The sequence below is a fragment of the Leucoraja erinacea genome, chromosome 19 (assembly GCF_028641065.1).
Source record: "Leucoraja erinacea ecotype New England chromosome 19, Leri_hhj_1, whole genome shotgun sequence".
NCBI classification, from domain to species: Eukaryota; Metazoa; Chordata; class Chondrichthyes; order Rajiformes; family Rajidae; genus Leucoraja; species Leucoraja erinaceus.
Window position 1 is genome coordinate 15212185 of NC_073395.1, and position 13754 is coordinate 15225938.

General features: G+C 43.0%; 1 protein-coding gene across 1 annotated transcript in view; it reads left to right on the plus strand.

Annotated features, from left to right (window-relative positions):
- The window catches only part of dgki (diacylglycerol kinase, iota), a 119323-nt gene that overhangs the window by 79467 nt on the left and 26102 nt on the right, over positions 1-13754 (plus strand). The window contains exons 16-22 of the mRNA XM_055650362.1: positions 112-167; positions 1269-1331; positions 2435-2508; positions 3325-3436; positions 4909-5108; positions 8188-8250; positions 11209-11309. Of these exons, the coding sequence (XP_055506337.1) occupies positions 112-167; positions 1269-1331; positions 2435-2508; positions 3325-3436; positions 4909-5108; positions 8188-8250; positions 11209-11309 (669 nt within the window). The remainder of the gene's footprint in view (positions 1-111; positions 168-1268; positions 1332-2434; positions 2509-3324; positions 3437-4908; positions 5109-8187; positions 8251-11208; positions 11310-13754) is intronic.

Sequence of the window (13754 nt, forward strand, 5' to 3'; positions counted from 1 at the left end):
AAATTCCTCGTATGTTGCAAAACATACTTAGCTAATAAAATATCATTGTGATTTGATTCATGGCTTCCTGTGCCTTGTATGCTAATCTATGTTGTGTTCTCATTTTCATAGAAGCAAATCCAGAACGGTTTAACAGTCGATTTAGGAACAAGATGTTTTATGCAGGGGTAAGTCATTATCAAATGTGAAAGATGCAAAGTGATAAGAGAGACCTTGCAAGGAAGATTCAGAGTCTTTGACCGGCAGCTACAATTTGTGATCCCATGACAGTGTGTCATTAATGAGCATCAGAGAATAGTTGATAATGCAGTTTAATACAGATAGCTCTTGTTATTGCCCATTGTCCACAATAACCAAGTAAGAGATTCTCTCCAACCACCCAGCGATCACTCATGAAACAACAAATTGTTTTCAAATACAAAGCTCTTTTTAACAGCCTAAAATTAATTTTAGTTATTGAAAGCTAAAAATACTGTAGGCTGGTTGTTGCATTGTTTAATAGAGTATTGTTGTAAAAGTGTCAATCAAAGCAATCGCTTGTCGATAATACTGCCCTCCCACAGTGTAACAGGCAGCCTGTGTTTTAAAGAGATGGTGGGGTCTGATTACTGTGCAGATATTCCGTCCACTATAACTTAAACCGTTACAAAGAGATCCATGATAATGAGGGTAAGACTGTACACACATTGAACGTTGTGTTGTTAATGCTAGAGATAGATACAAAAAGCTGGAGTAACTCAGCGGGTCAGGCAGCATCTCTGGAGAAAAGGAATAGATGACGTTTCGGGTCGAGACCCTCCTTCAGACTGTTGATGCGAGATCCTGGGTTATATCATGAATACAGTTTTGAGTTAGTGTTTTCGGGTGTGCATTGCGTACTGTTGCTGGCTGCTTGTATTTTGTGGGTAATACATGGGCAGTTAGCTGCTTTGAGGTTTGTGTCATTTTCTATATAACAATAAGTGGTCGTAAAGGGGCTTGGGAGATGTACCAGGTAAATCCAACATTATCTGTTTTTCCGCATTTCCTTCCATTTTTCCATCATCCTACTCCCATAACCCTGTACTTTTATACATTTCATGTTGGTTGCCTTTGGGTACAAGTGGTTTTGGCCCACTGATTGTGGACTGCCGATGACCATACAGTAGTAAACAACAATTGTACTTGGCCATGCCTCATCGCTCTCGAGTCAGTCAGTGCAGGAATACTCAGACATTGAATCTTTCCCAGGATGGATTTATTGATATTTGTAACGTTGATATTCACAGACTGCATTTTCAGACTTTCTGCAGAGAAGCTCTCGAGATTTATCCAAACACATTAGAGTTGTGGTAAGTGTTGATTCTATTCCACTGTAAGAACATTACTACAAATGATTCAGATGATTAGTGTGTATTTGTGCGGGTACATTTATATATGTGCACAACATACAGTACATAATGTATATGGCAGGAAATAGCTCAGTTGGATCAATAGATCCATGCTGGCATTTAAGAGATAAATGGTTTCTTGATTAATAATAATAATAATAAATTTTATTTATGGGCGCCTTTCAAGAGTCTCAAGGACACCTTACAAAAATTTAGCAGGTAGAGGAAAAACATGTAAGGGGAATGAAATAAATAGTAGAGACATGACTAATACACAAAGTAAATACAGAATTCAATACAAAACACAGTATGAGGCAATTAATGCACAGATGAAAAGGGACGGCACGTGGGGCTAAGGATAGGCAGAGGTGAAGAGATGGGTCTTGAGGCGGGACTGGAAGATGGTGAGGGACACAGAATTGCGGATCAGTTGGGGGAGGGAGTTCCAGAGCCTGGGAGCTGCCCTGGAGAAGGCTCTGTCCCCAAAACTGCGGAGGTTGGTACGGGTGTACAGGGTGTCAGGGGTTATGGGGGGAAGGCAGGAGAATGGGGTTAGGAGGGAGAGATAGATCAGCCATGTTTGAATGGCAGAGTAGACTTGATGGGCTATATGGCCTAATTCTGCTCCTATCACTTATGACCTTATGACTGGTGGATGAATGTTGTGAAATTAATTGAGGATTGTCATTTACTTTACAAGAACAATTGTTTCTGTTGAAACAGAAAATACATTGTTTGCCTACTGCACCATTAAAAGCCACATTACAATGGGATAAATATCAATTTAATATTGTAAATAACTATCTATTCAAATATTTGAAATGGGTATTGTGTAATATTTTTATAATCATGATTAAACTGAACTATTTACACATTTTAATTTCCATCATCTATTATGTGTAGATGCGTAGACTAATTGTACAATCTGATCAGTGTCCGACAATTACCTTGCTGTAAATGCACTAACTTTCTTTGTAAGTAGATCACTCTCCTTGAGGTAGGAGATTTTTGGTGCAATGCTTACGAGACTTAGGAGAATTAACTTGGCTTCTCTTTAATCCCAGTGTGACGGCACTGATTTGACGCCCAAAATCCAGGACTTGAAATTCCAATGTATTGTCTTCCTCAATATTCCCAGGTAAGCAACTGAAGTCAGTCTCCAAACTATGACAAAATAATGCTCGTCAGATTGAGCATGATTTATCCTGAGATACAGTTTTGAAAAGATTAATAAAGCTTGCAATGATCTCACGAATACCAATCGCAGGAGGATAAATTGATCTGCCGACAGTCATAAAAACACAACATACACAAAACACATGAAATTAAAGTAACGAGTGGAAAGGCTTGGGGGATGTGCAAAGATTGAGGAGGGATGGGGAATGGTAGTCAGTCTCAGTCTATCCCATGACAGAAGGGGGATGAGTTGTAAACTTTGATATCCACAGGGAAGAAGGATCTGGTGGCGTTCTGTACTGCATCTTGGTGGAAATATATTAGTCAGGAAACTGCAAACTGACCTCAGTGTTCCTGAACTAAACGACGGAAAATTAGATCGCGGGCTATTTTCTGAATGCTATTGCGGGTGGATGGTTGTTCAGAGTTTGATGCAAGATATTTATGATGCTGGAAAGCCTCAATTAAAAGTAAAAAAATCTAGGAAACACACTGCTGATCAGGCAACAGTGGTATAGGTATTGGCTTTTTATTGTCACCGATACCAAGATAAAGTGAAAAACATTGTTGTGCATGATACGAATTTCTGTCCTTTTGGTCAAGGATGGCAACCTAGTTGGCTCCATCCTACATTTAGTTCCCTCCTTCAGTGGAAGATCATCTCCATGAATCTCCTTGCCCAGTGTTTTATGTGGAACAGATGTAACTTCAGCTAAACTGAAATTGTGTGTGTGTTGTTCATCAAAACAAGCACTGACGGATGGTATGTCTGATGCAGGTATTGTGCGGGCACAATGCCTTGGGGTAACCCAGGAGATCACCGGGACTTTGAGCCGCAGCGGCATGACGACGGCTGCATTGAGGTGATCGGTTTTACCATGGCGTCTCTGGTGAGTCCGCACCTTCCCATTCTCATGTTTTTCATGTGTTGAGAACAATGAAAGGTTAGGACTGAGATGAGAAAAAAACTTTTTTAGGACTGAGATGAGGAAAAGCTTTTTTCAGCCAGAGAGTTGTGAATCAGTGGGATTCTCTGCCACAAAATGCCGTGGAGGCCAATTCACTGGATGTATTTAAGAGAGAGTTAGATATCGCTCTTAGGGCTAATGAAATCAAGGGATATGGGGAGAATACAGGAACAGGGTACTGATCAGCCGACCATATTGAATGGCGGTGCTGGCTCGAAGGGCCAAATGGCTTAATACTGCACCTATTTTCTATGTTTCTATGATATTATTCAGACATATAAGATCCCATGGAAGCTTGACAGGACAGGGCAGATGTTAAGAAGGCTGTGAAGGCGAAGTCAGTGGATATTTTTAAGGCAGAGATAAATAGATTCTTGATTAGTACGGGTGTCAGGGGTTATCAGGAGAAGTCAATAGAATGGTGGAGTATACTTGATGGGCCGAATGGCCTAATTCTGCTTATGAACTTATACACTGATGAACGTATAAACGTCTGAGGTGTTTCCATGATAGGGTGAGTTATGAAACAAGGGGATACAGCTACAATACAGTATATGGGATGGGTCTTTATGTGGAAGTTTCTTATCTCAGACTAGTAAATCACTGGGATTTCCACCCCCAGGGATTGTGGAGGCCAGATTATCCGATATAATTAATGTGGAAATAGATAAATATTTGAAGAGTGAACTGAGGGGTATGAGGGGTGTAGAAGACTAGACCAGCATAGATCAGCCATGATCATGTTGAATGATGGGGCAGGCTTGAGGGGCCGAGTGGCCTGCTCCTGATCCTATTTTTTGTAATCTTGAATTGCCTGGTTTTAAGGTTAGTTCCTCTATGACCCCCCCCCCCCCCCCCATCGAGACCAGTGTTACTACCTGTTGAACGTTACCAACATTTGGTGTTTTGTGGGTTCAAGGTTCTTGAGGGTACTCACCAAACACAACATGAGGATCAGAGGTGTCTCCACAATCGTGCCACATCATTCATTATCACAGCTAATCCTTCACTTCAGTTTGGCTCTTGCACCTGATTCACTGATCCCTTTGATTCCAAAGATCTGCCGTTCTTAAATATACTCAGTGATTCGACCTCCACAGTATCCTGTGGAGAACTAAATGAAGAAATGTCTCCCCGTCTCAGTCCTAAATGTCCGACTTTGGACTTTAAAGATACGGCGCGGAAACAAGCCCTTGGGCCCTTGAGTCCACCATAAATTGTTTCTGAGGTGTTATTTGGTGCTGTCGAAAGCAACTTCACTAAAAATCCCGGAGGTGATCACTCCTCGTGTTGATGCCGATGTTTCGGGAGACTGTGGAAGGTGGCAGTTCGGCGTTGTCACCTCAGATGTTCAGAGAAAGGCAGCAGTAACTCTTGCGTTTTGTCTAATTCAGGCCGCCCTTCAGGTCGGAGGTCATGGGGAGCGGCTGCACCAGTGCCGAGAGGTGGTCCTCACTACCTACAAGACCATCCCCATGCAGGTGGATGGAGAACCCTGCCGACTGAGTCCATCGGTCATCCGCATCTCGCTGAGGAACCAGGCCAATATGGTGCAGAAGTGCAAACGGCGGACCTCCATGCCGTTACTGAACGAGTGAGTGCTTTCCTTCCCGCTCACCTCTGAGGCCGCATTGTTGTCCCCATTGTGAAGTGTGTCTTTTCATGCCCATGCAAATCAGAGGGAGATTTTACATGGCTCCTGGAACTAAAAGGCCTGTCCCACTGTACGAGGTAATTCAAGAGTTCTCCCGAGTTTCCCCTGATTCGAACTCGGAGAATTACAGTAATAACCGCTCGTAGGTACTCGGGGCTCTCGTGGACATTTTTTCAACATGTTGAAAAAATTTCACAAGCTTACCGCGTTTCCCGAGTACCTGCCGTTCGTGTTACGAGCCGCTAAGAGACGTCCCAAGCTCCGACGTACCCACTACGCAGATTCTACGTACTTACCACGAGTTTGATTTTTTATTAAACTCGGGAGAGCTCTTGAATTACCTCGTACAGTGGGACAGGCCCTTAACAAAACCTGCAATTCACGCCAGGTTTTTTGGAGGCCAACATTGGTCAAATAAAAGTGCTAACCCTCACCATAGAGAACGTAGAATCGAAAGTGGAAACTCTGAACAAAATGGCAAATATAGAAAACAAACATTTATTCAAAGTCAGCAAAGTACTTGCGATTTATATAAAACACTAAGGTGGCTGACTGGTTATATAGAAAACCAAATAAATTCATAGAGATGTCTCAACAATTTAATATTCAATTGCACAAAGTTGAGTATAGGTTTGGCTAAAGTAGTACGGTTCTGCTAAGAGACTAAAAATAAGGAAGACACTCATATAACAGGGGAAGAGATGTCAAAAGAGTTAAAAGAACACTGAGGATTGAATACAAATAACTCACTGGGTGTGCCTGAAATATGAATGAACGCATTTCAATTGTACAAGTGGGACTTTCATTCATAGAGGCCAGAAAACCACTGCCCTGGGGGCCATTTAAATTATTTTCATTCTGCTTTCAATGTTCATTGCATTTCCTTTAATGTTCAGACAATCATGGGGACAATGATTCTTGAAATTGATGCTCCTCTATCAGAATTGAATAGTTTTAATATATACTAGACCAAGTGCAGACCCGTTGGGTCTGCTCCCCCAATGGTGTGATCCCCCAACCCAATATTCCACCATGCACCCGTCTCCTCGAACGGAACTGAACCCGTTCCCAAATGTAAGATTCCAGCACTCCCCTGCCTCCCTCAGCAGTGGATTTAAAAAAAATTCCAATTTCACCCCTCCTGCCTTCTGCAGCAGTTCCAATTGCAATACCAATTGGCCCTCCCCCTCCTGTTGAAGCACTTGCTGTGATATCCCATTGAGGTGAAAAGTTCAGAGTGTTCCTGTCTTGCAACTTTGTTTTGAAGTGTGTTGGAAGCTGATAGGAAGGAGCAGCGAATCAAAAGGCAGAAAGGCAGCCGGACGCCAGGCGGCAGGCGGCAGCCACACAGTTTTAATATATAATAGATATTTTTGAATTAGATGAAGGTTTTCTTTTAGAATAACAAGAAAATAGAAGAGCCAGGCTGGGTGATGTTAATCTCAAGATCCCTGGGGAAGTGGACTGAGTGATAATCAATAGCCTACATTGTGTTTTACAGCAGAGTACATTCTGGGATGGCTCAGGTGCACTGAGAAGGAGCTAACGTCACCCCCAGATAAAGGAAGCTTATACCATAGATTAAGTAACTTTTGATCTATTCATTTGCCAGCAGAAGTAGGAAAGGATAAGGAGGACCATATCCAGGGACACCCAACAGAACATCAAAGGAAGATTGTGTCTTGTAAATGTCAGTCTGTTTTTTGAAGTTGTGAAGTTGACTGAAGCCCGCTCAAACATTTCCACCTCATATTGTTGTTAACAAGGTTCCCACACACAATGAAGGCTTTGTTACAGCAGTAAGCTGTTGAGCCACATTGAGGTGGTAGTAGCAGAACATCGGCAGATGGAGAGAGGATAATATGTACATATTCTCAACCCCATTCTGCATGTGGTGATGCTGAATGCCTCTGACACAGAGTATGGACAGTGAACCTTGATGGAAAGTGGACTTTTGTTAATTTGTGCTTCACCCACCAAGAAAACAGCCTGTGTATCTGTCTCCATGATTTTCTAAACATTAGAAGTAAATGACCTCACAGAGCAGTAGTCTTCCAACCTCTGTGAATGAAAGCCCCACTTATACAAACCTGGTAAAATATGAGCCTTCCTCTTGCTTCACTTGTTGCACACATTGCCATATCACTGCCATTCCTTCTCTCCAGAGATGCTGCCTGTCCCGCTGAGTTACTCCAGCATTTTGTGTCTGCCTTCACTGGCATTAGACCTGTCCTGGGCAGTCCAAAACTTGGCTACTTCCTTAAACCTTTACCCATATTTCCCCCTTCTTTTTGTGACTGTGGCTTTGTTGAATGCCTTTATCTGGCTTCAGATGAAACTTCCCTTTGCATCAGTGACAAAACGATTCAACATTCCTGGTGTCAGACATGTGACGCAAGCCAGAGTGATACAAGCCATTGCTTACTTTGTAACAGTAAGTAATGGAGCCAAAATGTGGGAAGTTCAGTGAAGCCCCCACTGTGTAGTGGGGAATGGCAGTCTTCAAACATGTGAGAACCATCCAGTGCCCCCCTGTGGTCAGATCAGGATCAAAGCACACTTGACTCTTATAGTTGAGCCTCGGGAACAAAGAATGGTCATTTGGGTAAGCAACAAACGTAAGTCAATATCTTTTCAGTGTTTTCTGCAGAGAAAAGATTTGAAAAAGAACATAGCATTAATTCCAACTTGATCTACCCATCAGAAACCAACAGGAATGAAAGCATTGCTGGTGTTATACCTGATCAGTTTGTTTCCATTGAGAGGGTAATTTCATGTAAAACAGTTCTCTTCCCAAACCTGTGGAATCCTCACCCGGATGAATCAAGCTACAATTTTTCTTGTTATAAACCCTCCCTTCTCCCCTTGGTCTGATCTTTGTTTTTACACCGTAACACTGTTTTCTGATGCTGTGGATGGAAATGATTGACTTTCCCCTGGTTTCTTCCCAGTCTAAATGTGGTGTGTTTCTCTCTCCTCACTGATCCATGTTGCGTTTGGCACGTGCTGGTCCGCACAGTATCCACAAGGTGCAGCACGCTGATCTCCGGCGTGTCTCTGCTCCCCCTGATAGCTTCACGCTGTAAGTAATGATCCTCTCTCTGCTACCTTCCATCCTCACCTCATGTCGTCTTTTCTGCTCCATTCTGTCCTCTTTGTTGATAGTTCCACACACGTACTGGAGTACGCCACACACCAGGGAATGGCATGGTAATCCAGGCAGAAGAAAGAGACAAAAGTCCACTGATCCGCAATCCGATTTTATGGAATTCTGATAGTCCTGCATCTCGCCCACTCAGTAATCGGGAATGTCTGCCAGGGGGATGTGGCCAGAAGCAGAGGGTTCAGAGTTTGGGCTGAGCTGGGATCAGGACTGTGGGCCCAGGAGCGGAGCCAGGATATGGATTCAGAACAGCGAGGGTTACGAACGTGGGCACATTTGAGTTTATTGTCAGATGCACAAATACGTTGAGCTGCAGGTACAAGGAAAACCTTGCTTTCAGCAGCAGCAGGAGAGGCACATGGATTCAGACAATGCACTAAAACATAAATTACACATCAGTTCCACAAGACGAGGGAAAAAATCTCTGCATAAAAACAAGGCATTAGTGAAACGTCCATTTAATCTGCAAGAAGTGGTCTGTAGTGTTCCATTGTTGAGGTAGGATTAGGGTTGTGCAAGTTGGTTCAAGAACTGGTGGTTGTGGGAAAGTAGCTGAATCCAGGGATGATCAGCTTTGATCACATTGAATGGCGGTGCTGGCTCGAAGGGCCGAGTGTCCTACTCCTACACCTATTGTCTATTGTCTATCCTGAACCTGGTGGTGTGGGGCTTCAGGCTTCTGTACACCCTGCCTGACAGTAGCAGTGGGAAGAGGAATGGTGGGGATTTGTCATGGTAAGTGGTAGTGCCTCATATTGATGCTTTCAATAGTGGAGAGGGTAGAATCGTTTGAGTCCACCGTTCTCTGCGGCCTCTTGCATTCCTGTGCATTAAATTGCCATACCAGCCATGACGAAATCAGTCCGGTTACTTTTTACCGAGCATCTGCAGAAGTGTGTTGAAGTACTTGGAGACAAACTGAATCTCTTTCAACTTCAAACAAAGTAGAGGTGCTGGCAGCCTTCTTCACGATTACATCTATGTGCTGAATCCAGGACAGGTCATCTGAGATGTTAATGCCCAGGAATTTATAGCTGCTAACTCTCCACCGCTGACCCACCAAAGAAATCTGGTTGATATTTGTTGCCGGAGGCAGATGCTTGTATATTCTCCGGTAGACAAAAATGCTGGAGAAACTCAGCGGGTGAGGCAGCTTCTATGGGGCGAAGGAAATAGGCAACGTTTCGGGTCGAGACCCTTCTTCAGATTGTATATTCTCCACTCCCTTTAAACTCACTGGGTTCACGAGAAAATATATTCTTCTTCGATGTGGAATATGAATGAAAGTGAAATGACCATGTGTTTGGTATGAATATTGGAAATGTCCATCTGAAATATCTGCTTGTCCAGCACCACCAACGGTCCAAAGTTGCCGGGTTATCCGTTTATACTGAGGGAGAGAATGGAAGAAAGGAAGATGAGGAGAAGAATAATCAGCATGGATTTGAAAAAAGAACTTCTCCTTTGACCAACCTCATTAAACTTTTTGAAGGAGTTTCCGTAAAAGTAGATACGAATGATGATACAGATGTAATTTTAAGATGTCTTTGATAAGATACTGCATTGATGGATAATGAATAGGGGGAGATAGTGCAGAGTAAAGGGAAGATTTTGCCGAATAAACTGACTTCATAATTGAAAGCAGCAAGAAGAGTCAATGGTGGTTTGGGTCAGCAGTGTGGGACAAGATGAGTGGTGGTGTCCCACACAGCTCACAATTAACACTCACAACACCGAAAGCATAAGCAGGGTTTGAGGGGAGGTTGGACAAGTATGTGGTAAAGAAGGGTATAGAGTGTTCTGTTGACAGATGTAACTGAGGAAAGAAGGAAAGGGGCAGGTTTGGAGCAGATGTGGTCCCAGTTGGGCTGAACACCCTGCTCATGAGTTGTTCATCATTTGTCATCTCTCATTTTATGTAGGGTGCCTCCAACTAGCTGGAACAGTATCAGTGATGGATACGAGTGCAGCACAATTTTATTTGTGTTAGGATTATAAACATTATGTATAAAAACACATCTTATTGATGATCACTATTTACATATAGTACTCATATCTGCTTATAGAAGGAACCAAGTAACTACATATTAGCAGGGTTGCAATACCGATTTTAAGCTAATATATTTTGCCAGTAGCATACTTCATCTGCTCTTCCATCACATTTAGTTCAACGTTGTAGAAAGTTTGAAAATCTAAGTGTGCATATTATTCATTTCTCCTGTGCTCAATGTTGATAATACTTTCCGAAAAATACAATTTTGAACCAGTTTGCTAATATGAATTTGCTTTGGGCCAAATTAAGTCGATGGGGCTTCGTGTACAATTATATTATGTTGTAATTGTCATTCATGTTCGTGAAATTACTTAAAAGGGCCTTAAATATCCTGAATATATTATATTAATGAAACCTGAAAACGCACATATTCAGCCATGTTAGTTGAGACCCATTTCAAAGACTTTTACCCAGAAAGTGACCTCAGCGACTTGTGGCGATCGAAACAGATCCAGACAAAGCGCCACATCTTTAACTATCCTCCCTGTTTCAGAGGGGGAGTTGCTGATGTTCTCCACCAGCCCGCTCCCCACCCCACCACCTAACAATCCAGTGATTACCTTAAGTTCAATTGCATTGCATTTGAATGTTTTGTGATTGAAAATGTATTTTATTTTCTGGGGTGAATATAGTAATGGCTGTACCAAAAATGTGTGCGTATTGACTAACAGTGTCTCCATGGACACATCCATGGCCATTTTAGTGTCTGGAATCCTTTGACGGAGAGCTGCTGAATGCTAACCATTCCTAAATGTAGTCGCCCACATGACGTGGTGGCAGCTTTCATTTTTTTCTGCGAGACTCTCACCGATTGTGTTTTCCAGCCCACACACTGTCCCCGGCCGACTTCGGATGCGGGTGAACAGGATCGGTCTCCAGGATTACGAGAGCATGCAGTACACCAAGCACAGGCTGCAGGAGACGTGTGAGTAGAGCCTGAAATACTGTGGGTAGTTGCAAACTAACTCGGGCAGGACAGGGCAACCCTGACCTCCAGCAACAGTGGAACAGTTCATCAGCTCATCCAATATCATCCTCCATTATTCCATAAGAAATAGGAGCAGGAGTAAGCCATCCATTCCTTTGAGCCTGCTCCACCATTCCTCATGGATCATCCTCACGGCTGGGATACTGTATCAGTGCTATTTTCCAGCACTATCTCTATGCCCCTCAATTCCCTTCATCTTCAGAAATCTGTTTTGGGGGAATTCAATGATTTGTGTCATCAGGGAGGAGAATTCCAAAGGTTCTCATCAGTCTCTGAGTCAGGGCGTTTCTCCTCCCCTCAGTTATAAGCAGGCACCCTTTATTCTGAGCAATCCCTGTTTCTGGTGTCCACAGCCAATAGAATACTTAACCTCTTTCCACCTTGTAAGAATGTTCTGGTTTTCAATGAGATTGCCTGACCTTTGGAGAACAATGACCCAGTCTATTTAATCTTTCCTGATAGACGAAACTCACCAACCTGTCAGTGAATCTTCACTGTACTCCCTCAGTGGCAAATGTTTCCTATTTCGTGTTCAGGAGATGAAGGCCGTGTACAATACACTTGTTCCGATATCACCAAAACCCTCCACAATTGACAGCAGGTTAGATTTGCTCGGTCCTCACATCCTTTCACAATGAAGACCAAAATATCATTTGCCTTCATTTCAATGCTGAATAATGTCACCACTGAATCATACATCGCAGCAGTATTGGGATGGGTGGATCAGGTTAAATTTATGCTTGAGTGTCGGTGCATGTATGATGTGTGTTGAGAACAAATGACCGAAGCCACAGAGAGCAGGTATCCATGTGTAACATGCTGAGTGAAAGAGTGAAACTACAAGTGAAACAACATAAGTTGAAAGAAACTGATGAAACAACAGTGAAAAAGACCTGGAATTTCTATTTGTGTTGTGTGGCGCCGTCAGCAATGGTAGCCTCGCCAATGGTCTGTCTGTCTTTTTGTCTTTTTTGTTATTTTTAGTGTGTTTTAAAAAGTATGTGCTAATGTTCTCTGGTTTGTTTTATGTGGGGGGAGTGGGGTTGGGAGAAACTTTTTTCAATCTCTTACCTTGCTCGAGATGTGATTTGTTTCCGGGTCGTATCCCCGGTCGTTCTGCGGCCTAACATCATGGAGTTGGAGGCCTTGCTCGAGACTGACTTTGAGCGCCACCGCGAGGCCATGGACTTGCCATCGCAGCCTGAGATCGCTTGCCTGGGATCGACGTTCCAACCGCGGCCTGCGGAATTCGCCATCAAGGAGCTCGCAGTCTCGGGTAGAGACTGATGTCGGGACACTCCCAAGTCGCAGTTGGTTCGACCAGCCCCGACCCGGGGTCCGAGCGCCCGGCACTGGGAGCTGAGATCCCCCTGATGCGGGAGCTTGATTGCCCCGACGTGGAGGGCCCAACCGCCAGCTACAGGAGCCAAGATCATCCCATCAACAGAAGGCTCTAGGCCCCCCGACTGCGGGAGAACAAAGGGAAGAGATTTCACTTTTTTTTTGCCTTCCATCACAGTGAGGAAAGTGGAGGAGTCGCTGTGGTGGATGTCAAGTCAAGTCAAGTCAAGTCAAGTTTATTTGTCACATACACATACGAGATGTGCAGTGAAATGAAAGTGGCAATGCTCGCGGAACAACAAAACAACCAAACAAATTATAAACACAATCATAACACACATATTATGTTTATGTTAAAATGTATTTTGTGTGTTTTGTTGCTTTTTATTGATATGACTGTATGGCAAATCAAATTCCTCGTATGTTGCAAAAACATACTTGACTAATAAAATATGATTATGATTATTATGATGTGGATGTCAGTGGCAGTAGCAGCAAGTGCTGAGAATGTTTAACATTAAGAAGAGTAATTTTATGATATATTTATACTAATTGCACAGAGTAACATTCTGCTTTACTTTGGATTCATGTTGCGATCCGCACACAGATAGGATCCTAAACTGTACCAGTTTTGAGATCTTTTTACCGTCTGATATTTGCTCATATACATGTGGATATCCCCAGTATCGGTTCATCCATGAAATCAGGCAATGCTTTAAAGTTCTCTTTAAAAATAGTAATGGCTTTAAAATGAATTCCTTGATGTATTCCAGAATGATACCTCTATGCATTTTCTTTGATGTAGCTCAAGTCAAGTCAACTTCATTTGTCACATACACATACAAGATGTCCAGTGAAATGAAAGTGGCAATGCCTGCGGGATTGTGCAAAACAACAGGACAGACCAGAACCAGTATTTACATTTAAAAAAAGACAACAACAGTAATTACGCCCCGGTGAGATCAGAGTTTACAGTCCTGACGACCTGTGGGAAGAAATGTCGTCTTATCCTCTCTGTTTTCATAGCTTTCATAGCTGAAT